This window comes from Mirounga leonina, unplaced genomic scaffold (genome assembly GCF_011800145.1).
Source record: "Mirounga leonina isolate KUSES-001 unplaced genomic scaffold, KU_Mleo_1.0 Mir_53, whole genome shotgun sequence".
NCBI classification, from domain to species: Eukaryota; Metazoa; Chordata; class Mammalia; order Carnivora; family Phocidae; genus Mirounga; species Mirounga leonina.
In genome coordinates, this window is record NW_023270807.1 from 99,807,801 (window position 1) to 99,829,725 (window position 21,925).

At 39.3% G+C, this 21,925-nt stretch overlaps 1 protein-coding gene across 4 annotated transcripts in view; it reads right to left on the reverse strand.

Moving 5' to 3' along the window:
- The window catches only part of KATNA1 (katanin catalytic subunit A1), a 33,695-nt gene that overhangs the window by 582 nt on the left and 11,188 nt on the right, over positions 1-21,925 (reverse strand). For all 4 annotated transcript variants that reach the window (XM_034990988.1, XM_034990987.1, XM_034990984.1 and 1 more), the window contains 8 exons: positions 20,074-20,231; positions 14,151-14,331; positions 8,198-8,319; positions 6,833-6,938; positions 5,594-5,752; positions 2,388-2,514; positions 1,735-1,869; positions 1,105-1,231 (listed from right to left, as the gene is read on the reverse strand). In XM_034990988.1, coding sequence (XP_034846879.1) covers positions 1,105-1,231; positions 1,735-1,869; positions 2,388-2,514; positions 5,594-5,752; positions 6,833-6,938; positions 8,198-8,319; positions 14,151-14,331; positions 20,074-20,231 — 1,115 coding nt within the window. The remainder of the gene's footprint in view (positions 1-1,104; positions 1,232-1,734; positions 1,870-2,387; positions 2,515-5,593; positions 5,753-6,832; positions 6,939-8,197; positions 8,320-14,150; positions 14,332-20,073; positions 20,232-21,925) is intronic.

Sequence of the window (21,925 nt, forward strand, 5' to 3'; positions counted from 1 at the left end):
CACATCGGGCTCCCTGCTCAGCGGGGAGTCTGCTTCTCCCTCTGCTTCTCCCTCCCCCTTCTCATGCTCTATCTCATTCTCATTCTCTCTCTCAAATAAATAAAATCTTAAGGAAAAAAAAAGAGAATACAGAGCCTCTTTGGAGTTGTTTTTTAGCAGTTAAATCTTCCATGATGAATTAAGGATATTAATCAATTTAAGTAACTGATACTGAGGTAAGGAGCCCAAGAAAGAGTAAAGGTGTAATAAAGAAGCTAGCAATTGAATCATTGTAAGTGTCCAATAAAATGAAGACTGAACAACATCAGAGAGACAGGAGAGAACCAGAGAAAAACTATTTTCTACACGTGTAGGAAAAACTAAATGATCAAGTTAGCATGTTTCAGCTTTCCCCTCTGTATTAGTTTTGTCTTTTGGGGGGTTTTTTTTTGGGGGGGGGGTTGTGTTTTTTGTTTTTAAAGAAGAAACTTTACACTCAAGGACCTCTCCTTTCACCAAATTTCATCTTTAATAACAGGCACCATTTATGCAGAGGGACAGCAACCTGCAGCTGCTTTCCATTCACACACATTCTGACGCCCACAAGCCTGTGTAGTATGCTTACTTTACAACGAGTACCTTGCTAATAAACATATGAACTAATACTCAGGACAAAACCTACTTGAATCAACTGGATTAGAGACTGTCTTTTTTCTTTTTTACTCCTGTTCCTATCATATTTAGGACACTTGTACTGAAAGAGATTGTACTCTCCTGGAGTATGCCCAATCCATTTCACATTTCTTAGTAAAAAGTATACTGAATAAGTAGACCCAACATTTTTTTAATCCAAGACAATTACTGATTTTCGATATTCTACCAATTGTTCTAACATTAGCTTCTTGAACTTGCAGCTTTCAAATGCACTGCAGACTGTTCAGTGACATGCAAGATACCCAAGTTCTTACCAGCACCTTATCACATAAACTTCATACCAAAACTCGTGTCGCTGACTAGAGATTCTAATGTGGGTCTTTATTCTTCACCCATCTTACTAATTCAGCACAAAACTTCGTAACAGAAGTTTATACCCACAAAACCCTATGCTTTCAAAATAATTCATACCTGCACACATTGGTAATGTCTGCACCTGAATAACCTTCCATATTTTCTGCTATGCTTGCAAGGTCAACATCATCAGCCAATTCCAGTTCACGTAGATTTATTCGTAACAGCTCCTCCCTGCCTTTTGCTAATCATGGAAACAAATTTAAAAATGTAAGCCTTCAACATAAACATACTGTTATTTTTTTCTCAAGTCTACTTTGTATGAGAAGTTGTTTTCCAATTCTTAGAGCTCATTTGCTTAAAAATTTAAGAGCCCTTCTAAATTTAAAATTTCCTGGTACCAGGTGACTCAGTCAGCTGAGTGTCTGCCTTCAGCTTGGGTCATGGTCTCCGGTCCTGGGATCAAGCCCCGCGTCGGGATCCCTGCTTGGCGGGGAGTCTGCTTCTCCCTCTCCCCCTGCTTGTGCACTCGCTCTCTGTCTCAAATAAATAAATAATCTTAAAAAAAAAAATTTCTGGTACCAAGGCTTTCAGGTTCTAGATATAGCCAAATCAGTTAATATAAGGAAAGACATCCTACATTTGTCTCTCTAAAGGAAAGTTAATTACTACCAAATTTTAAAATCTCTAAGCAAAACTACCTAAGAGTTAACATGAGCTTTCAGACAAGATTCAAATGCAGATAACCTGATGGTAATGGAATATAGATTCTTTTTTCAAGACGTCGTCTTAATGCCTCATCAATATCCCAGGGAAAATTAGTAGCTGCCAGAACCATAACCATTTTGGAAGGGTCATCATTTTCAGAAGCACCTCCAACACCTAAAAAAAAAGGGAGAGGAGAATGTAAAAAGACAGGAAGTCAGAGTATAGAAAATAAAGCTCAACTACTTAAAAGATCATCATATATTTAGCACTAAATTGCAAAGTAGTGTAATTGTTAAGCTTCCCTAGGACTTCTAAAGCTAAATGGTACATATATGAATTTGTGGCCCAAGAAAAGTAAATTTTAATATGCAAAAAAATAGGACTCAAAATAGATTTATTCAAAAGACCAGCTCAGCTTAACTACATACCAATTTCTAAAATTTTTCAAAAGCATACATATTCCTAAGGCAAATTTATTTGCATTTATTTCAGTTTCATTGCTGAACATAAGAAATCCGAGCATATGCCCATGAGTGCTCTATGAACAGCCATTATTTCTGGCATGTCCCCACAGTCCGTGTCCCCAGTATACTGTCGATCTCCAGGACCTACTTGCCAGCCCTCTCTAGTTGGCAGGAGCTGTGTGGCTTAGCCCTAGGAGTAGCGCTTAGTCAATGCAGACACATGCATACCATCCATTTGAACCAGCAGCTCGGCTTTCACCCTTCTGCTTGCTTCGTGCTCCTCAGAAGTCCCTCTGCGACTACAAATGGAATCTATCTCATCGATAAATATGGTGGCTGGAGAGTAAAATCGAGCCTAAATAAAGAAACCATGTAACACCAGGTTTTTATTTCATTTTTATTTCACTTAAAAAATAATCTACAGCAATTAGAAAAGAGCCCAGGAGCCTACCACACCACATCTCTCTCTGGTCCTAATATTGGGAAAAGATAAACTGGAGCAGCTACAAGACAGCTTCTAATGGAAACTTACCATAGCCTTAAATATTACATGGCAGGTGATATCTGTTTATTCGTGAGTGATATAAATACAGAATTATCATGTATGCTACAACAATAAGGTCAACAATGGTGGGAAAATATTTACAGATATTGGTAAGTGTTCTACAGTTCTAGAAAAAAAATTGGTTTCAGAGAATCAGTACCTTAAATAAAATCATATAGATTCCTTCTAAGAAATCTTATTAAATTGCCATTGTTCATTTGACATTGTCATTGACAATGACAATACAGTAACTAAAGAAGTTCACAGTTAATCTTTTTTATTTTTATTTTATTTTTTTTAAAGATTTTATTTATTTTTTTGACAGAGAGAGACACAGTCAGAGAGGGAACACAAGCAGGGGGAGTGGGAGAGGGAGAAGCAGGCTTCCCGCGGAGCAAGGAGCCCGATGCGGGACTCGATCCCAGGACCCCGGGATCATGACCTGAGCCGAAGGCAGACACTTAACCGACTGAGCCACTCAGGCGCCCCAATCTTTTTTATTTTTAAAGATTTATAGTGAGAGAGCAAGAGTGACGAGGGGGACAGAGAGGTAGAGAAGCAGACTCCCCCTCTGAGCACAGAGCCCAGTGTGGGGCTCAATCTCACAACCCTGAGATCATGACCTGAGCCAAAATGGAGAGTCGGACGCCTAACTGATTGAGTCACCCAGGCGCCCCTATAGTTAATTATTTTTAAATGAAATATCCAACGAGGGCTAATTTCTTGGGGATTACCAATAAAGACAATAAAAACAAGGCTTAAGGCACTCATGGCTATAGTGGCCACCACATAAAATCAAAGCCAACGCACAGGTAAACAGAGAGGCAAAGGTCAAAGAGACATCCCCCAAAACATCTGAATTGTTAGATCCTGTTAGGTCTAAGAAGCTGGAACATAACTTCTGAAAATTCCTACTTACGTGACCCAATATATTATTCTTTTGGTTTAAACTCATTTGATTAGGTTTCTGATACTTGAAAATTCTTGACAATACAACAAAAATTATACCATTAAGTTTTGGTATGTGTTTGTTACCATGTCATGAGAAAAATCCTGGACAGACTTATATTTAAGTGGCATTATTTAAAATACAGCCCTTGAAGAAAAAAAAAGAAGAAAATACAGGCCTTGAGACATGTTTGCTTTGAGGGATTCTGGGGAATGGGCCTGGGCCCTCGGGGAGAGGCAAGTCATCTACAGAGCAGCCAAAACAAGATGTGAGAGGCTGTACAACTTCACTCCTGGGGAGAGTCCATAGGATGAACAGGAAAAAAAAAATTAAGCCAGTTTTAATTTGAGTTTTAAATATGAGCCCTAATCAAAAGTTCCAAAGGCAGAAGTTCCAAACTGGCCTATGACTGAGCCCCTACTCAGTAGTAGGCAACTCAAAGTCACAGACTCCAGAGAAGCAGGCACATATTTAAAGATGGCTAACATGAGGGAAGCTGGTAAAAAACAAGCCGTTTGATATGCCTTCATAAATCTCACCATAAAAAATAATGTAAATTAGCACTCTGTAAGAGGCTTCCCCGCACAGAATGGTCATTTTTCTTGAATATAAACTCTCCATTAGAAAATATATCAAATAATTCTGAAACAGAACAGCTAATATCTATTAGCCCCTGTGAGTCAGACTCTGTAGTAAGCAATTCACATGCATTAGCTCGTTTCACCATCCGAACATTACAGAGGTATCTCCTGTATTACGCTCATCCTCTTACAGAGAAAGCAACTGAGGATCAGGAAATATGCCCACAGTTAGCCAGCTAAGAAAGTGACAAGAGATGTGGGATCTGAAGCCGGGTGACCTGACCCTAAAGACTCCATACTTAGCCATTCATTCTATTTACCTTACATCTTTAAAAAGCCTAGATATTCTGGAATCCTGGCAATAGAATTCTTTCTCCCTGAAGCAAAGGGCAAACTAATTTTCCAAACTCACTTAAGAGGTTCTCCACTAGATTCCCCTACTGCAGTATAAACTACTGATCAACTATTAAGAACCTGTTCGAATTTGCATCCTGCCATATGAATTATCAAACTTGAAGGAGAAAAGGGGAATTGAAACAGGGAGAATCCTTTACAGAAAATGAAAATGGATAACCTGAAATTGTATGGGTTTTCATTTGCTTGTTTTGTTTTATTCTGAGTCTAGGAAGTAAGATCTAGTATCATATTAACATGGTCATCTAAGGTTTTGTCCACGATGGGAGTCTTTAGAGTTAAGAATGCCAAGTCACTGTCCATATAATAAGCATAACTCTGTCCTGATACATATAACTACACTATTTCTTAAATGAGGCAAGACTGAAACAATCAGTGAAGCTTACCAGGGTCTGAAGTCTAAAAAGCTGTTGAAATTAATCCAAACACTCTTACTACGAACTTGTTGAATTATGATTCCTTCTACTGATACTCAGATTAGTGGGAGTTGAAGAAGGAAAAAAGGAACTCAAAGTAACAAGTAAAGGAGTAGCAATCCAAAGTCTGGATCATTAAACTCAAGGTATTCAGCATAGTTAATAGATTGGAGGTGATCTCAATTCCGTAACTACTTGATTTTCACTGTTCCACATTACGGTCACAACACTGAATTTACCATATTATAAATAAGCCTACTGATTTAAAAAACATAATAATTTCAAACTCCCAGGATCCTAACCTGGAATGATCCCATAATGTGAGCATGCCCATAAGCCAAGAGAGATGGCTCTTCCTCTAGAGGAAAGGAAACAGAAAAACTCCAGCTACTCATGTGCTTCGAGGGCACGGGACTCACACTCTGGGCGCAGTGCCATCCTGCCTAGCTTTTCTACACACTGGAGATAGTACGACTCACTTCCTCCCTGCTTAGAGGTAGAGCATCATCAGAGTGGTCTCAAACATTCACCATTTCGAACAGAAGACGAACAAGCTTCTCAGACTCCCCTCTGTATTTGGAAGTCAGAGTTGACGAAGACACATTGAAGAATGTTGTCTTGCATTCCGTAGCTACTGCTTTAGCAAGGAGGGTCTTTCCTGTGCCAGGTGGGCCAACCATCAACACTCCCTGTAGGGAAAAGAATAACATAAGTGAAAGATTTTTTTTTTTTCTTTAAGATTTTATTTACTTATTTGAGAGAGAGAGAGAGCACGAGAGTGGGGAGCGGGAGAGGGAGAAGCAGACTCCCCGCTGAGCAAGGAGCCCGATGCGGGACTCGATCCCGGGACTCCAGGATCATGACCTGAGCTGAAGGCAGTCGCCCAACTGAGCCACCCAGGCGCCCCATAAGTGAAAGATTTACCTGCCACTGTTCTAATTCACAAGAATTCCATTACTAAGAATTAATTTTCAACTAACATATAATATTAAGATAAATAAAAAATAAACAAAAGGATACTTTATCACCAAATTACTTTTTCATTATAAAAGGTAACCACATTATTAAAAATTTGGAACTCAGAAATGAGAAAAATATAATCAATGTTATAACACTGACATTATAATAATCATACCCTAACACAGGTACCAATATTATTTGGATATATTTCCTGCTAGTCTTTAGGTCAAACAAATTAGTTTTTTTGTTACAAACTTTGTTACTCAAAGAATGTCCAGAATTTTGTAGCTTGCTTCTCACTTAATAAGTACAGAGTTAGCCATTGGCACATTTTCTAAATCCAAGAAAGTTTCTTTCAGTCTCTTTTCAGATCAGCTCACGACTTTTTTAAAAAGTACCCATTTAATGCAGACAGGTCTCAATTTCTTAAGGACAACTGCAAGAAGTAGAGGATACAAGTTCTGTAGCAGATACACCAAATGGAGAAGTTCTGCATTAGGCAACTTGTTCTTATTTGCAAATACGAGCTCATTCTAAATCAACTTTCCAAAGGTCACACTATACCTATTTCTTATTCTGGGAACCTTGCAATAAGCTTTTGGTCTAAATAAAATTTGGAGTAACATATTTTTTAATTTAAAATTTTCCTTAAAATAAAATAAAAATAAAATAAAAATAAAATAAAATAAAATAAAATTTTCCTTACCTAATTCTATCCTCTCACTCCCCTGAGTAAGATAAATACTGGTTTTCTATAGCAATGTACTTGCCATTCACTTTGACAACACCATTAACAACAATAAACTTACTTTCCATGGTCTCCTAATGCCCTTAAAGAATTCTGGCATCCACATTGGTAACACCACAGCTTCCTTAAGCAACTTTTTAGCTTCTACTAAGTCAGCAATATCATCCCTGAAAGAGGAGATATTTCATCAGTACCCTCTCAGATGACATATTTAACTGTGTGCAGTCATCCTTACAAACCAAAAGCAGCATGGCTTACACTGCCACCAGACTGCGAAGCCCCTGCCTGGGCGCGGTGAGCCGGCACACTGTGATGAGGCCTGCCACACCAGCCAGTCTACATGGAGCACAATCGGAATCTTCAATTCTTGGCAATAATGATTTCCAACTTGGTGAATGAGACCACTGGTCTATAGGCACCCAAGTATTTATCATGCCGTCTCATTTTAAATTCCTGCCCCTGTGATGCTCATCCCATAAACTCCATGATTTAAAAACAATGAGCCCATTAAAAAAAAAAAAAAAAGTACAAAAAAGGGCATAAAGCAGAGACAAGGCTACAGTATTGCTGCTTTGCCCCCAACCCTATTAAGAGGTAGACACCAAGGATAGAGTATCATAGAGACTACTATGAAGTCATCACCAACCACTAGAAAACTCTTACTGCTATTACTATTACTGGCATATGTGGCATTTTCATGAAAATATATGTTCACTGTGTAAGTACCAAATACCAAAAAATATTTTTAAAATATCCCCAAAAGCATACCTAAAAATCGTTAAGATTTTAATGAAAAATATTTAACAGAATGTACCTAACTTTGTGAGAAAGGGGGCCTCTTATTTTTTTAATTTTTTTTTGAAAGGGAGCTTTTAGAATTCAGAGTGATAATTACAGTTCTTCGATTAGATATAATAAGTCAAGTTGAGAATCACTGCTCAAAGTCAGAAAATACAAGCAACATCCATGGGATAAACTATAGATAACAAGCAACAATGGGGCACCTGATTGGCTCATCAGTCAACAGAGCATTGCAACTCCTGATCTTGGTTGGGGTTGTGAGTTCAAGCCCCACTTCAAGCACAGAGCTTACATAAGAACAAAAACCAAAAGCAAACAATGCACATGTGTAAGAATCCCTGCCATTTCACCATTAGAGGATGTCCCCAAAAGAAGATGAAATTTCTGTGATCTTTAGATTTTTTTTATTTAATAGAAACTTATGTATCATTTGTTACTTTATTAAATAAAAAGCTCAGACAAAAATTTGGTATAGCCTGAACCAAGTCCTGGGTTCACACTGCATGCACTCTCGTTCCATCTCCAAGGACTGATCTTCAGTGCATTTACTGAAAAAGTAATGGTTCCCTTTGCTTTTCCTAAAAGCATTATCAACACCCAATTATCTTGTTATGATATAACTTACCATCGAACATTGGGATTCTGAGAAATTATATCTCTTTCCAAAGCTTCTACTAAGTCCTTATCATATCCAGTACTATCAAATTTACTTGTCTCTGGGTCGGTAACTGCAGCAGGTGATTTGTTCTACATCGGGAGAAAAACACAAGAGCTTCTGATTGACTCAAAGATTATACTCAGAAACACAGACTGGACTCCAGTGATATTTTTAGAAGAGCTAATATAATAGTACAAGTAATGAGAGAGTCAAAGACTATTAAAGTCACTGTTCTATACCAACATCAGAATGAGTTATTACAGTTTCATATTCAACTTTTAATTTTACATAAAAAGTATGACAAAAGTGTTAAAGAAAAACAAAAATATTATGCATACGAATTGGTGAGAATCAAAAAAATCAACACTGAGATGAACTGTGGTTACTGGTGAGTATCAGATATGTGTGGCATTTATCTCAAAACTTTAGAGGAGATAAGGTTAAAGACAGATGGTTTATGTAGCTAAGATTACAGCTCACTTTTTTTGTTTTTTAAAGATTTAGTTAATTTATTTGAGAGCGAGAGTGAGAGAGCGCACGTTGAGTTGAGGGAAGAGCAGAGGGAAAGGCAAAGAATCTCAAGCAAACTCGACGCTGAGCACAGAGTCCCATGCAGGGCTCCATCTCACAACCCCGAGGTTGCAACCTGAGCCAAAACCAAGAGTCAGACGCTTAACCGACTGAGCCACCCAGGCGTCCCATCTACGGCTCACTCTTAACTACCTACCCAGCCCTCATCAATGCTCCTAAAATTTTCCTTTTTTCACTGTTCCCACCCCACTGCAAAAGAGACTTCTCAGTTCCCTGGTGCAATTCCCTCCCACCCTCTGTGACGGCAACCTTTAGGACCACAGTTCCAAAGCCCTGTACTAAAGTACTCCAGGATACGACGGCAAACTGACAGAGCACTGCAGGGTATTTTACATTTTTTAGTGAAACCCAGCATTATCTGTTGAACACTGGGTGAATTACCAGCTCCAGGTAGTTCCGTTTCTACATTAAAACTGCTACATTCCTGGGCGTCTGGGTGGCTCAGTCATTAAGCGTCTGCCTTCAGCTTAGGTCATGATCCCAGGGTCCTGGGATCGAGCCCCACATCGGGCTCCCTGTTCAGCGGGAAGCCTGCTTCTCCCTCTCCCATTCCCCCTGCTGTTCCCTCTCTCGCTGTGTCTCTCTCTGTCAAATAAATAAATAAAATGTTTAAAAAAAACAAAACAAAACAAAAAACCCTGCTACATTCCTTTCAATAATGCCACATTTTTGTGAAGCTGGGTTTCTGGCAGTTTCTGTGATAAAAGAAATAGTGGGAAAAATCAAGGTGAAAGAGGAATCAGAGTGAAATATCCACTCTGCCTCCAAAGTCTGAGAAACTGAGCAGTGCCCAACATGCGCTGTTAGGACACAGCAAAGTTGTCTGAACCTAACTTCTTCACCAATGGATGGGTATTCTTTTGGTCCTTGAGGTGCTGTGAAAACATACAGACACTCATGAATTTTATAAGGCAAGAAAATTTATGAAGCTCTGCATTAATTAAGGTAAACAGTCATTTACTTGGTCTTGTACTAGAATTCTTACCCTGTCTCATTAACATTGTTTTGCCCATACATGATTTGTCAGTGGTGCTATCTAAAGTAGATATTAACATCTATGCTTAACCAATATTTATATATTCAAAGTCTTAAACTAGATGGTCAAAAAAGCGTCTGTCTTACAATATACATATTCACTATCCAATGCGAACATAAAAAATTCAAGGAAGGTATTGTGCAGCCTTTAGGAGAAGGTTGGGGCACCTGGCTGGCTCAGACAGAAGAGCATGAGACTCTTGATCTCAGGGTCATGAGTTCAAGCCCCATGTTGGATGTAGACATTACCTAAAAACAAAAAACAAACAAAAAAACCCACAACTTTAAAAAAATAAATAAATAAGGGGTGCCTGGGTGGCTCAGTCGGTAAACAATAAAACAAAGAACTAGTTCCTTGAAAACGTGAATGAAAATGACAAACCTCTAGCAACACTGAAAATGAAAAAAACAGACAACACCTATTATTAATGTCAAGAATGACCTACAGAGGCGCCTGGGTGGCTCAGTCGGTTAAGCGTCTGCCTTTGGCTCGGGTCACGATCCCAGGGACCTGGAATCAAGCCCCACATTGGGCTCCCTGCTTAGTGGGAAGCCTTTTCCCTCTCCCACTCCCCCTGCTTGTGTTCCCTCTCTTGCTGTCTCTCTCTCTGTCAAATAAATAAATAAAATATTTTAAAAAAAAACCAAAAACTTTAAAAAAATAAATAAGGAGCAGCTGGGTGGCTCAGTTGGTTAAGCATCTGCCTCCAGCTTGGGTCATGATCCCAGGGTCCTGGGATCGAGCCCCGCGTGGGACTCCCTGCTCAGCAAGGAGCCTGCTTCCCTTCCTCTCCCTCTGCCTGCCGCTTTGCCTACTTGTGCTCTCTGTCAAATAAGTAAACTTTAAGAAAGAAAAGAAAAAAGAAAAGAAAAGCAGGAAGGAAGGAAGGAAAGAAAGAAAGAGATGGTTATCTTTAAGTATTTATGCAAATGTTATTCATTCACAAATATTTACCAAGAACCCATTCTGTGCTAGCAGCTGCGGGGGCAGAAAGAAGACACTGTCCCTGATTAGTGGGAACTCACACTGTGAGCCTAGGAAGACACAGATAGAAAAGCACTTTCTAGTTGTTTTCTTTCCTCCCACAGAACACAGTGCTGAAGGGATGTCTGTAGACAAAGCAAAATGAATTTAAGCTAGGCAGAAAGGAGAAACATAATAGGTCAGCCAAAGGGAGCTATGGAATTTCAAGTGTCGACGTTTTTGATAGGATTTTATGTAATTAGCTGAAATAGTACAATTTCTTTGAAGCACATACTGACTCAATAACCTGCTCTGAGTAAAAATGCTAACAACTACTAGTAGGTGAAACAGCAGGAGAAGGGCTAAAAAGAACACAGCCTCCTTCTTGTGCTCAAAATAATGTTAAAGATGAACCAATTACCCAGGAGATAAATACCCAGGTTTAAAACCAGTTATTGTAAAAGCTGGCAACATTATAAACCCAAAATCCAAATCCTTAATCTCAGGAAACAGAGTTGCTGGAGTGGGGGGGGTGTGGGAGGGCTAGGGTGGCTGGGTGATAGACATTGGGGAGGACATGTGCTATGGTGAGCGCTGTGAATTGTGTAAGACCGATGAATCACAGACCTGTACCTCTGAAACAAATAATACATTATATGTTAAAAAAAGAAGAAGATAGTAGGAAGGGAAAAATGAAGGGGGGTAAATCAGAGGGGGAGATGAACCATGAGAGACTATGGACTCTGAAAACAAACTGAGGGTTCTAGAGGGGAAGGGAGTGGGGAGATGGGTTGGCTTGGTGATGGGTATTAAAGAGGGCACGTCTGCATGGAGCACTGGGTGTTATGCACAAACAATGAATCATGGAACACTACATCTAAAACTAATGATGTAATGTATGGTGATTAACATAACATAAAAAAAGAGGAAAAAAAAAGAATTCTGTTCTTTCTAGTCATCAGTTACTACCACTGTTAAGCATCTAATTATTCTATAATTACCTGAAATATATTAATCTGGTCTCCCCAAGTACAATTTCTCAACAATGGGTACATATTTTCAAGACACACTAGCTGACTCGGGAAGAAAACCTATTTTATACATTTGTTCTCTGGCTGTCCTATACCCCTCACTCAAAGTCCTGAGGATTTTAGCAATTAAGCAGTCTACACTAAGCAGAGACACAGACAAGACCTCCTCTTATTGCAGCTAATCTTATGTTTATTTAGTATACTTTCTTCTCTTACTCTTTCTTGAAACAATAGAGAACCAAAGAGTGGTGGAAACACAATACGTTTTAAAACTGAAGGCTAAAATACTTTCACTGATAAACAAGAACTTTTTTCTTAAGTGAGTTTCCTTTTAAGGGATTTATTTTTGTCTTGATTTTAACCCAATATTTCTACTTTTGCACTGTATCCATTAAGGACCATTTTGAATGTAGTCGCCAACATCTGAAATATCTCATTAAACTTTTGAAAAAATGCAATAATAAAACTATTTAAGCAACAGTAAATACAGTAAAATCTCAGTTACCTGGAATGTGTGGGAAATAGTAACAGCTAACACTCACGAAGTATGTGTTGGGGGCCAGAAAAGATTATTGCACTTATCCTACGAAAACTCTAGGAGACAGGTGTTAAAATAATTCTATATATGAGGAAATAAAACTTTGGAAGACCAAACGGCTTATGGTAACACAGAGCAGAGTTGGTGCTTCAATGCAAGTCTACCTGTATCTAAAGCCCATGCTCTTAATCGTCATGCCATATTTTTGAAAAGCTTTGTATTTTCCTGCCTTACCAGCAAGATCATATTAATTTAAAATCTCTTGGACAACTGATTTGTTGATTGCTACTGTGCCAGAAAACGAGGAGGTACTCAGAGAATGATGAGTACATGTCAAAAAAGACATAGTGATCTAGTTTCAAAGGTCACCCCTTCAAATCTTAAACAATTTAAGCATCAAAAAGATAGCAACAGATTATAATTCACTGAATCAAATAAGAATCCATGACTCCATACTGATAACATTAAATAAAGAGAAAGAGATGAAGTTTTTCCTTACAGCAGGATGCCAATTAATGTAGAAGAAATAATAGCATTAGAAAATCATGATTTTTTAGGGGCGCCTGGGTGGCTCAGTTGGTTGAGCGACTGCCTTCGGCTCAGGTCATGATCCTGGAGTCCCTGGATTGAGTCCCGCATCGGGCTCCCTGCACAGCGGGGAGTCTGCTTCTCCCTCTGACCTTCTTCCCTCTCATGCTCTCTCTCATTCTCTCTGTCTCAAATAAATAAATAAAATCTTTAAAAAAAAAAAAAAAAAGAAAATCATGATTTTTTAACTGCCCCAGGAATAACTGATTTAGGCAAGCATCACTGAATGCTAAAACAAGTAGATAAAATTTTGATGAGAAATAGGATATTTACAGTCTCAAGGTATCTCCCCCCAAATTAATATAAAGGGAGAAAGAGTAACTTTATAGTGGAAAGCCCAGGCAGACACCACCCTAACGAAGCACTCCAATTTATCACAAGTCACAGAACCAATAAACATCCTGTGTCTTCTTATACACTGTGAAGAACAAGACTTCCCTTCCATGGTATTCCTGCCCAAAATGCATACCCTTAATCTAATCACAAGGAAACATCAGAAAAGCCCAAACTGAGAGGCATTCTACAAAACAACTGGCCTGTACTCTTCAAAAATACCAAAGACCAAAAAAGAGAAAGGCTGAGAAAGTTTTCACATTAGAGAGATGAAAGAAACATGACAACCAAATGTAATGTATACTTCCCTACTGCGTCCTGGCATGGGGGCACAATGAGCTACGTATGTCAGCACTGGGATAACTAGCTGAATTTTATGAGGGTCTATGGATTGATACAACACTGTATCACTGTAAAATGTATGGCTTTTGACAACTGTATTGTGTTTATGTAAAAGAATGTCCAAGTACCTAGGAAATACACTCTAAAGTATTTAAGGGTAAAAGGGCATGATATCTACAATTTACTCTCAATGCTGCAGGAAAAAAATGTATATAGAAAGTAGAAGATAAAGCAAAAGGGGCAAAATATTAATAATTGGTAAAACTGGGTAAATTTATACTGTTCTTGCAACCTGTCTGCAAGTCTGGAATTATTTCAAGATATAAAGATACAAAAAATACTCCAAAATATCTGTTTAATAGTGAGTGGGAAAAATCCCAGTCTAGGTGGAATCTAAGGTTCTAAGGTCATTTCAATGACTAAAAATTATTAAAATTTATACAGTCTTCATTTTTATGGTTAATAAATATTTCATTTATGAAAACCAGTAACATTTACCTTTTCCTCTCTTCCTTTACTCTGTTCTTTCTTTTCCCGACAACGAACAGCTTTCCCTCTGTCGTTGTGAAGATTGTGTGCAGAAGAACGGTGAACTCTGACGGTTGTACTTGGACGGTTACCGTGTGGCTTAGGGTCACTGTACTGAGGAGACTGGCGTTTTCTAGGTCCCGGTGAGGGTCTAATTAGACACAAGATCATGAAAATCATAATGAACTGGAGGTGGTCCAAAAACAGACGTACACATATCATGTGTAAGTTAGAGTCTATGAACTAAAGAGGCAATAACGGAACACAAGATAGCACTGAACGAACAAGTCACTGAAATCTAAGATCTGCTGTTTATATCTGACACAGCGGTCTGTGGTGATTTAACGAGAAGAATGGACTGCAGTACGGTTATATGGTAGAAATAATAGAAGGCAAGTGATCATCACCTCTCTTTTGAGAAGAAATCACTGGTGTACATCAAGGATGAATGACAACTTAGTCTGATTCTTAGAAACTGAAAAGACAGCAATTATCAAAGAGAGTTTTATCAAATGAACCAGAACACAGCACAGGTACAGGATTCACATTTATCCACTGGTACATGTGCAAGCTGAAACTATTTTATTTAGAATATATCATAGTTCTCATATTTTAATTAATAAAATTAAATCATTTTCCCCGCTTAAAACACTGACATAACCACTGGCTGAGGACAGTCACAAGAAGTGATGTAGAGCGCTTTACGTTTACACACATCACCTCATGTCATCTTTATTTCTGCGGCAGGACTCGGACCTCTCAAATATTTCTCAGGCTCCTCGACTTGGCTGGGGCCATTAAAGTGAAAAATAAAAAAGGTAAAAGAGGCCTATCCTCAAATACCTCCAGTATAGTTAAGAAAAAGGTATGTAAAACTAGGCAAGTATGCCAGAAAATGTAAAAGAGACCAAGTGCTACAACCTCTAGAGGACAGCAAATAAACTGGACCTGGAAACACAGGAGATGAACTAAACAAGAGGGTATAACTGCAGACAAGAAAATCAGTGTAGAAAAGCAAAAAAATCAAAATGAGCTTCACCTACATAAAGGTTTATAAAGACACTAACTATAGACAATGGTGAGCATTCAGGGAGGGTACTAGACAGAGAAGGTGGTTCGGTAAGTAGAAAATCTCAATACTAGTTCAAGAGGCTTAGCTTTTAGCTAACTGCTGGCTGCAAAGGTTTTAGAAAGATGGGTCCAGTGCTGAGTAAGATACACCGATAAAGGAAACAGAAAGCCAGGGGATATTTGCAGGTTACAAATGTTATGGAGGCCTGAGATGAGTGCCTGGCCTAAGGCAATGAGCAATGGAAGTCCGAGAGATACACTATCAAAAAAGATACTCCTAGACATGGGAAGTTGAGAATGAGGATCTGGGGGGGGCCTGGGTGGCTCAGTCGGTTAAGCGACTGCCTTCGGCTCAGGTCACGAACCCAGGGTCCTGGGATTGAGCCCCGCATGGGCTCACTGATCGACGGGGGGCTTGCTTCTCCCTCTGCCGCTTCCCCTGCTTGTGTTCCTGCTCTCGCTATCTCTCTCTCTGTCAAATAAAATCTTTAAAAAAAAATAAAAATAATAAAAATAAAATCTTAAAAAAAAATAATGAGGATTTGGCAGAATGATAAAGACAAAAAGGAATGATGGGGGTTTGATTTTCGATTTAGACATCTGGATAGCCAAGTAGAGATATTCTTTTAAAATATGTATTCCCCTCTTACTAGAAAAATAATATAAAACAGACACTGAGATATAATCAAGTATAAGAATAAAAGTCACCTGTAACCCCATTACCCAGAGTTAGCCACTTAACATATTAGTCTATTTTCTTGTAGCTGTCTTTCATTTAAACAGAACTGAAACTGTTATATATACATGCATTCATATTTATCTCTGATCCTATCATAAGGCATTTCCTGTATCATTACCTCATAAATGGCTTTTAATGACTAGATGGCAGTTACATGTAAAATATGCCACATTTTATCCACTTCTTACTGTTAGGTATTCATTTCTCCAAAAACTAATTTACTGAAATATTATTATTGATTATTCTATGCACTGGGGATAAAAAAATTTCAAGTAAGTTTAATAAAACCTTTACCCTTAGGGACTTACATCCGTGTGTGTATATATGTGTGTGGAGAGGAGGCTTCAATGAAGACATAAACAGTATATCATATGATGTTATGTGCAGTCTAGAAAAATAAAGAAGGGTAGGAGCTCCCATTGGGGGAGCGGGGGTATTTCAGGTAGGGTGGTTGGAGATGGCCTTTCTAACATTTAAGGTGAGACCTGAAGGAAACGAGAGAACAAGTCATCAAACATCTGAGCTGAAGGAAAGGCAAGTGCAAAGAACTGAAGTATCTGTGTGTTTGACTTGCTCGAGGAGGAAGAGAGTTGTAAGAACTCAGGTTCTAGAGGTGGTGTGGAACCGGACCGCATGTGCTGTTGAAGGATATGATGAAAACTTTGGGTTTTATTGTGAGATGAGATATCTGAGGGATGCTAAATGGCTTTTAAAAGACATTTTTAAATAATCACATTTAATAGCTTTGAAGCTATTTCTAATCTTTGCTCTAAAAGGCTCAGTGAACCTCCTTGTACAAACATTTCTGTGCATGAGCATAGAGGAGACTGAATCTGTTCTTTAAATGGGACTAAAATCTAGCTGATGACAAGGTTAGAATCACTAACAGTTCAACAAAGAGTAGGTTCTCATAAGCATGAGTACAAATGAAGACTACCAAAACAAAAAGTTTTGAGGGCTATCTAGTTGAGGAAGCAAGTAAAATAAACTACAGGAATAAGCAAAGACGCAGCAAAGAAAGTCAAAGAGGAGAACTTTACAGTTAATAGTGATCCATCCAAGGCATTTAAGATAAGGGACAAAAAAAGATACTGAAGAAAGCAAAAAGCAATCAGAACGGAAACTAGGACTCATCATAATAGAATTTCTTAGATGAAGAGGCTCATGTAATTCAATTTCCTACCACTCCCAAGAGAGAATCCTCCTGCCTCTGCTTGTTAGATTGAGGTGACCAAATAACTCATTAAATTTGAGATGAACTAAATTTTCATTGGGCACATGTATTCATCGGAAAGTTCTTACCAATAAGTGAGAAAGGAGTTACAGGGCTGTTATGGACTGAATGTTTGTGTCCCCCAAAATTCATTATGTTAAATCCCTCATCCCCAGTGAGACCATTTAGAGTAAGGGAGTACTTAAAGTTAGGGGCACCTGGATGGCTCAGTCAGTAAAGCATGTGACTCTTGATCTCGGGTGGTGAGTTCAAGCCCCATGTTGGGCATGGAGCCTACTTAAAAATAAATAAATAAGGGGAGGGGGGTGGGAGGATGGGTTAGCCTGGTGGTGGGTACTGAGGAGGGCACATTCTGCATGGAGCACTGGGTGTTATGCACCAACAATGAATCATGGAACACTTCATCTAAAACTAATGATGTAATGTATGGGGATTAACATAAGAATAAAAAAATTATAATAAATAAATAAATAAATAAATAAATGAAATAAAGTTAAATAAGGCCTTGATCTGAGGACTTTGTTCTTGTGAGAGACACCAGGGAGCTTGATTATTCCCAAAGACAGAGACAAGGCAGCTGTCTGTTTGGAAGAGTCCTCAGGAACCAAACTAGCTAGCACCTTGATCTTGGACCTTTAGCCTCCAGAACTGTGAGAAATAAAGACATAAATTTCTGGGGCACCTGGGTGGCTCAGTCGTTAAGTGTCTGCCTTTGGCTCAGGTCATGATCCCAGGGTCCTGGGATCGAGCCTCGCATCCGGCTCCCTGCTCGGCGGGAAGCCTGCTTCTCCCTCTCCCACTCCCTCTGCTTGTGTTCCCTCTCTTGCTGTCTCTCTGTCAAATAAATAAATAAAAATCTTTAAAAAAAAAAAAAGGAATAAAGTATTTTTCAATTAAAAAACGTGTTTTTTAGATATAATCCTATTATACACTTAATAGATTACAGTATAGTGTAAATAACTTCTATGTGCACACTGGGAAACCAAAATACTTACTTGACTTTGTTTACTGTGATACTTTATTGTGGTGGTCTGGACCTGAACCTACAATATCTCCTAGGTATGCCTGTGTTGTGTCAGACTCTCTGGGAGTGGAAACCTTGAATCCACATTTTAATAAGTGCCCCAAGAGATCTTTAGGTATACTAGAGTTTGAGAATAACTGGTATGGCAGAGAATGCCAGCTTTGTAATCAAATATATCTGTGTTCAAATTCTAGCTCCACCAGTTATTAGCTTTGTGATAATGGGGGAAAGTTACCTAGCTTCACTGTACATCAAACTATCTTATCTGAAATATAAAGAACACATGACTTATTTGAAAGGCTAACTGTGAATAAATGAAATAACATGTGTAGCCTCTAATGTGCTTAGGACACATGAGCACTCAATATCTAGCACCTATCATAAAATACAATCAAGAATTGAGAGTTACAGGGGCGTCTGGCTGGCTCAGTCGGTTAAGCGTCTGCCTTTGGCTCAGGTCATGATCTCAGGGTCCTGGGATCGAGCCCCGCATCGGGCTCCCTGCTCAGCAGGGAATTGCTTCTCCCTCTCCCGCTCCCCCTGCTTGTGTTTCTGCTCTCGCTCTCTCTCTCAAATAAATAAATAAAATCTTTAAAAAAAAAAAAAAGAATTGAGAGTTACAAATGACAATGTGAAACTGAAAAACATCTGAACAATGTCTTCCTTAGTGCAAGGTTCTCAAACTGATTAGGGGGCAAAGGACCTGCAAGTCAGTGTTTTTTGTATAATGCTATTATACACTCACATGTTTAAGTCCACAATACAAACTAGGAAATCTATTACGTGAGTGGAATAGACAAGTAACATCCATCTGATCCCTGTCAGTAAAAAATATGCAGTGAAACTAAGCACTACTGGCTGTGTAGAGAATTTCAGTAAATATCACTTTCACTAATTGTTCATTTGCCAGCTCCAGGTAATAAGAAGCGGAGGGAAAAAGTGCCGAAGACAAACCTAAAATATGGGTGGTCTGGTTGGCTCAGCTGGTTAAGCGACTGCCTTCAGCTCAGGTCATGATCCCGGAGTCCTGGGATCAAGTCCCGCATCGGGCTCCCTGCTCAGCGGGGAGTCTGCTTTTCCCTCTGACCCTCTCCCCTCTCATGCTCTCTCTCAAATAAATAAATCTTTAAAAAAAAAAACAAAAACCTTAAAACAGAGAACATTTTATCCTTTTCTTCCTGTGAATTAAAAAGCTCATTTTTCATTTTAACAATTTTGATGAACAGCAGTATTCTGTGATAGCCTGTTTGAGAACCAGTGTTTTAATCTAACTCCCTCACTTTACGTTAGAAAAATCTGAAGCCTAGAGAGGTTACTTTTTTTTTTTTTAAGATTTTATTTATTTGATAGAGACAGCGAGAGCGGGAACACAGCGGGAGTGGGAGAGGGAGACGCAGGCTTCCCGCTGAGCAGGGAGCCCGATGCGAGTTCGATCCCAGGACACTGGGATCATGACCTGAGATGAAGGGAGACTCTTAGCAACTGAGCCACCCTGGCGCCCAAAAGGTTACATATTTTTTCCAAAACTACAGATAGTGGCAAAGAGAGATCGAGAGCTCAGATATTTCAATTCCCAGCTCCTTCTATAAGATAATGTTGTCTCCACTACTGCAAGCTCATTCACAAAAGCATATTTTTGGGTTATTTCCACCTAAGTTTAATTTATCAATATGGGTCATAGTTACATGATATACAACATAAGAGTTCTAAAAGGTATTCAGTAAAAAACCTCCCGTTCCTGTCTCTCGGCCACCCAGCGCTCCTAGATATAGCCAAAGCTATTAGTTTCCTGGGCTAATCTGTTTCTTAAAAGGTCTCGACTTACCTTCGTTCAACAGGTACAGGCAAGGACCAGACTTCCCCTTCAGAGGCTGGAAGCTCATGTTGTGCAGCTTTCAGTGGAGTGTTGTCTAGCTTAAAGCTCTCCAGTGTTTTCATAATATCCTTAACATGTTTAGCTTCCACATTTATTTCCTGCCAAACCTGGTTTCAAAGGAGAATATGGCTCTTTAAATATTGGTAACCAATAAATCACTGCCAAGATTAAACCAGGGCCATTTATTAGAGATGTTGGAAACTTCTAGTTTGACATCAGTTATCCCATAAATCACGCCAAAATATTGCTGAAATTTTAAGGATGGTTCATTAAGTTTTTGTTTTCAATTGCAAGAGAAAATGAATTAAATATTCTGACCAATTAAACCATGTTACTAACTTACGGTTCGTATTCAAACTGCATAATATATTGAAGTTAGCTTTAACTTTCTTTTCGGAACTTTTGATAAAAATAATCCTTTTGTAAATTGCTTCTTTGATGTTTTTTATGCTATGTTACTGGACTTTTAAAATGGTGATGAGAGGGGCGCCTGGGTGGCTCAGTCGTTAAGCGTCTGCCTTCGGCTCAGGTCATGATCTCAGGGTCCTGGGATCGAGCCCCACATCGGGCTCTGCTCGGTGGAGAGCCTGCTTCTCCCTCTCCCACTCCCCCCGCTTGTGTTCCCTCTCTCACTGTGTCTCTCTCTGTCAAATAAATAAAATCTTTAAAAAAAAAAAAATGGTGATGAGAATGCATTAATTTCATAGATCATTAATGGACTGAAACCCACAGTTTGAAAAATATGGCTTCATATGACAAATGGCCCAAATCACATATAGCCAAGATTTTTTTTTAAGCATTCTTGACTCAATTTATAAATAATATATATAAAATATTGAAAAAAAGTTGGTAATGTTTGGTTTTAAAACTAAATGATTTAAGTATCTTTACAAGAAAAGTGTAGACTTTTGGGGTGCCTGGGTGGCTCAGTCAGTTGTGTCCCACTCTCTCGGTTTTGGCTCAGGTCATGATCTCATGTTGTGGGATAGAGCCCTGTGTTGGGCTCTGTGCTCAGCAGGGAGTCTGCTTCCCCTCTTCCTCTGCCCCCCCTCCCCTGCTCATGTGTGCACTCTACTCTCTAAAAATAAATGAACAGGGGTGCCTGGGTGGCTTAGTTGGTTGAGCGTCAGGCTCTGGATTTTGGCTCAGGTCATGATCTCAGGGCTGTGAGATTGAGCCCCACGTCTGGCTCCAACTAAGCCACCCAGGCATTCAGCAGGGAGTCTGCTTGAGATTCTTTCTCCCTCTGCCCCTCTCCCTCCTGCCCACCCCCTGCCTCAAATAAATAAATAAATCTTAAAGAAAAAAAAGCTTAGGGGCGCCTGGGTGGCTCAGTCGTTAAGCGTCTGCCTTCGGCTCAGGTCATGATGCCAGGGTGCTGGGATGGAGCCCCGCATCGGGCTCCCTGCTCGGCAGGAAGCCTGCTTCTCCCTCTCCCACTCCCCCTGCTTGTGTTCCCTCTCTCGCTGTCTCTCTGTAAAATAAATAAAATCTTTAAAAAAAAAAAAGAAAAAGAGGGCGCCTGGGGGCTCAGTCGTTAAGCGTCTTCCTTCGGCTCAGGTCATGATCTCAGGATCCTGGGATCAAGTCCCACATCGGGCTCCCTGCTCGGCGGGAAGCCTGCTTCTCCCTCCCCCACTCCCCCTGCTTACGTTCCCTCTCTCACTGTGTCTCTCTCTGTCAAATAAATAAATAAAATCTTTAAAAAAAAAAGAAAAAGAAAAAGAAAAAGAAAAAAAAGCTTAGACTTTTAAAATAAAAGTCTCCAGCCCACAGGGGCGCCTGAGTGGCTCAGTCAGTT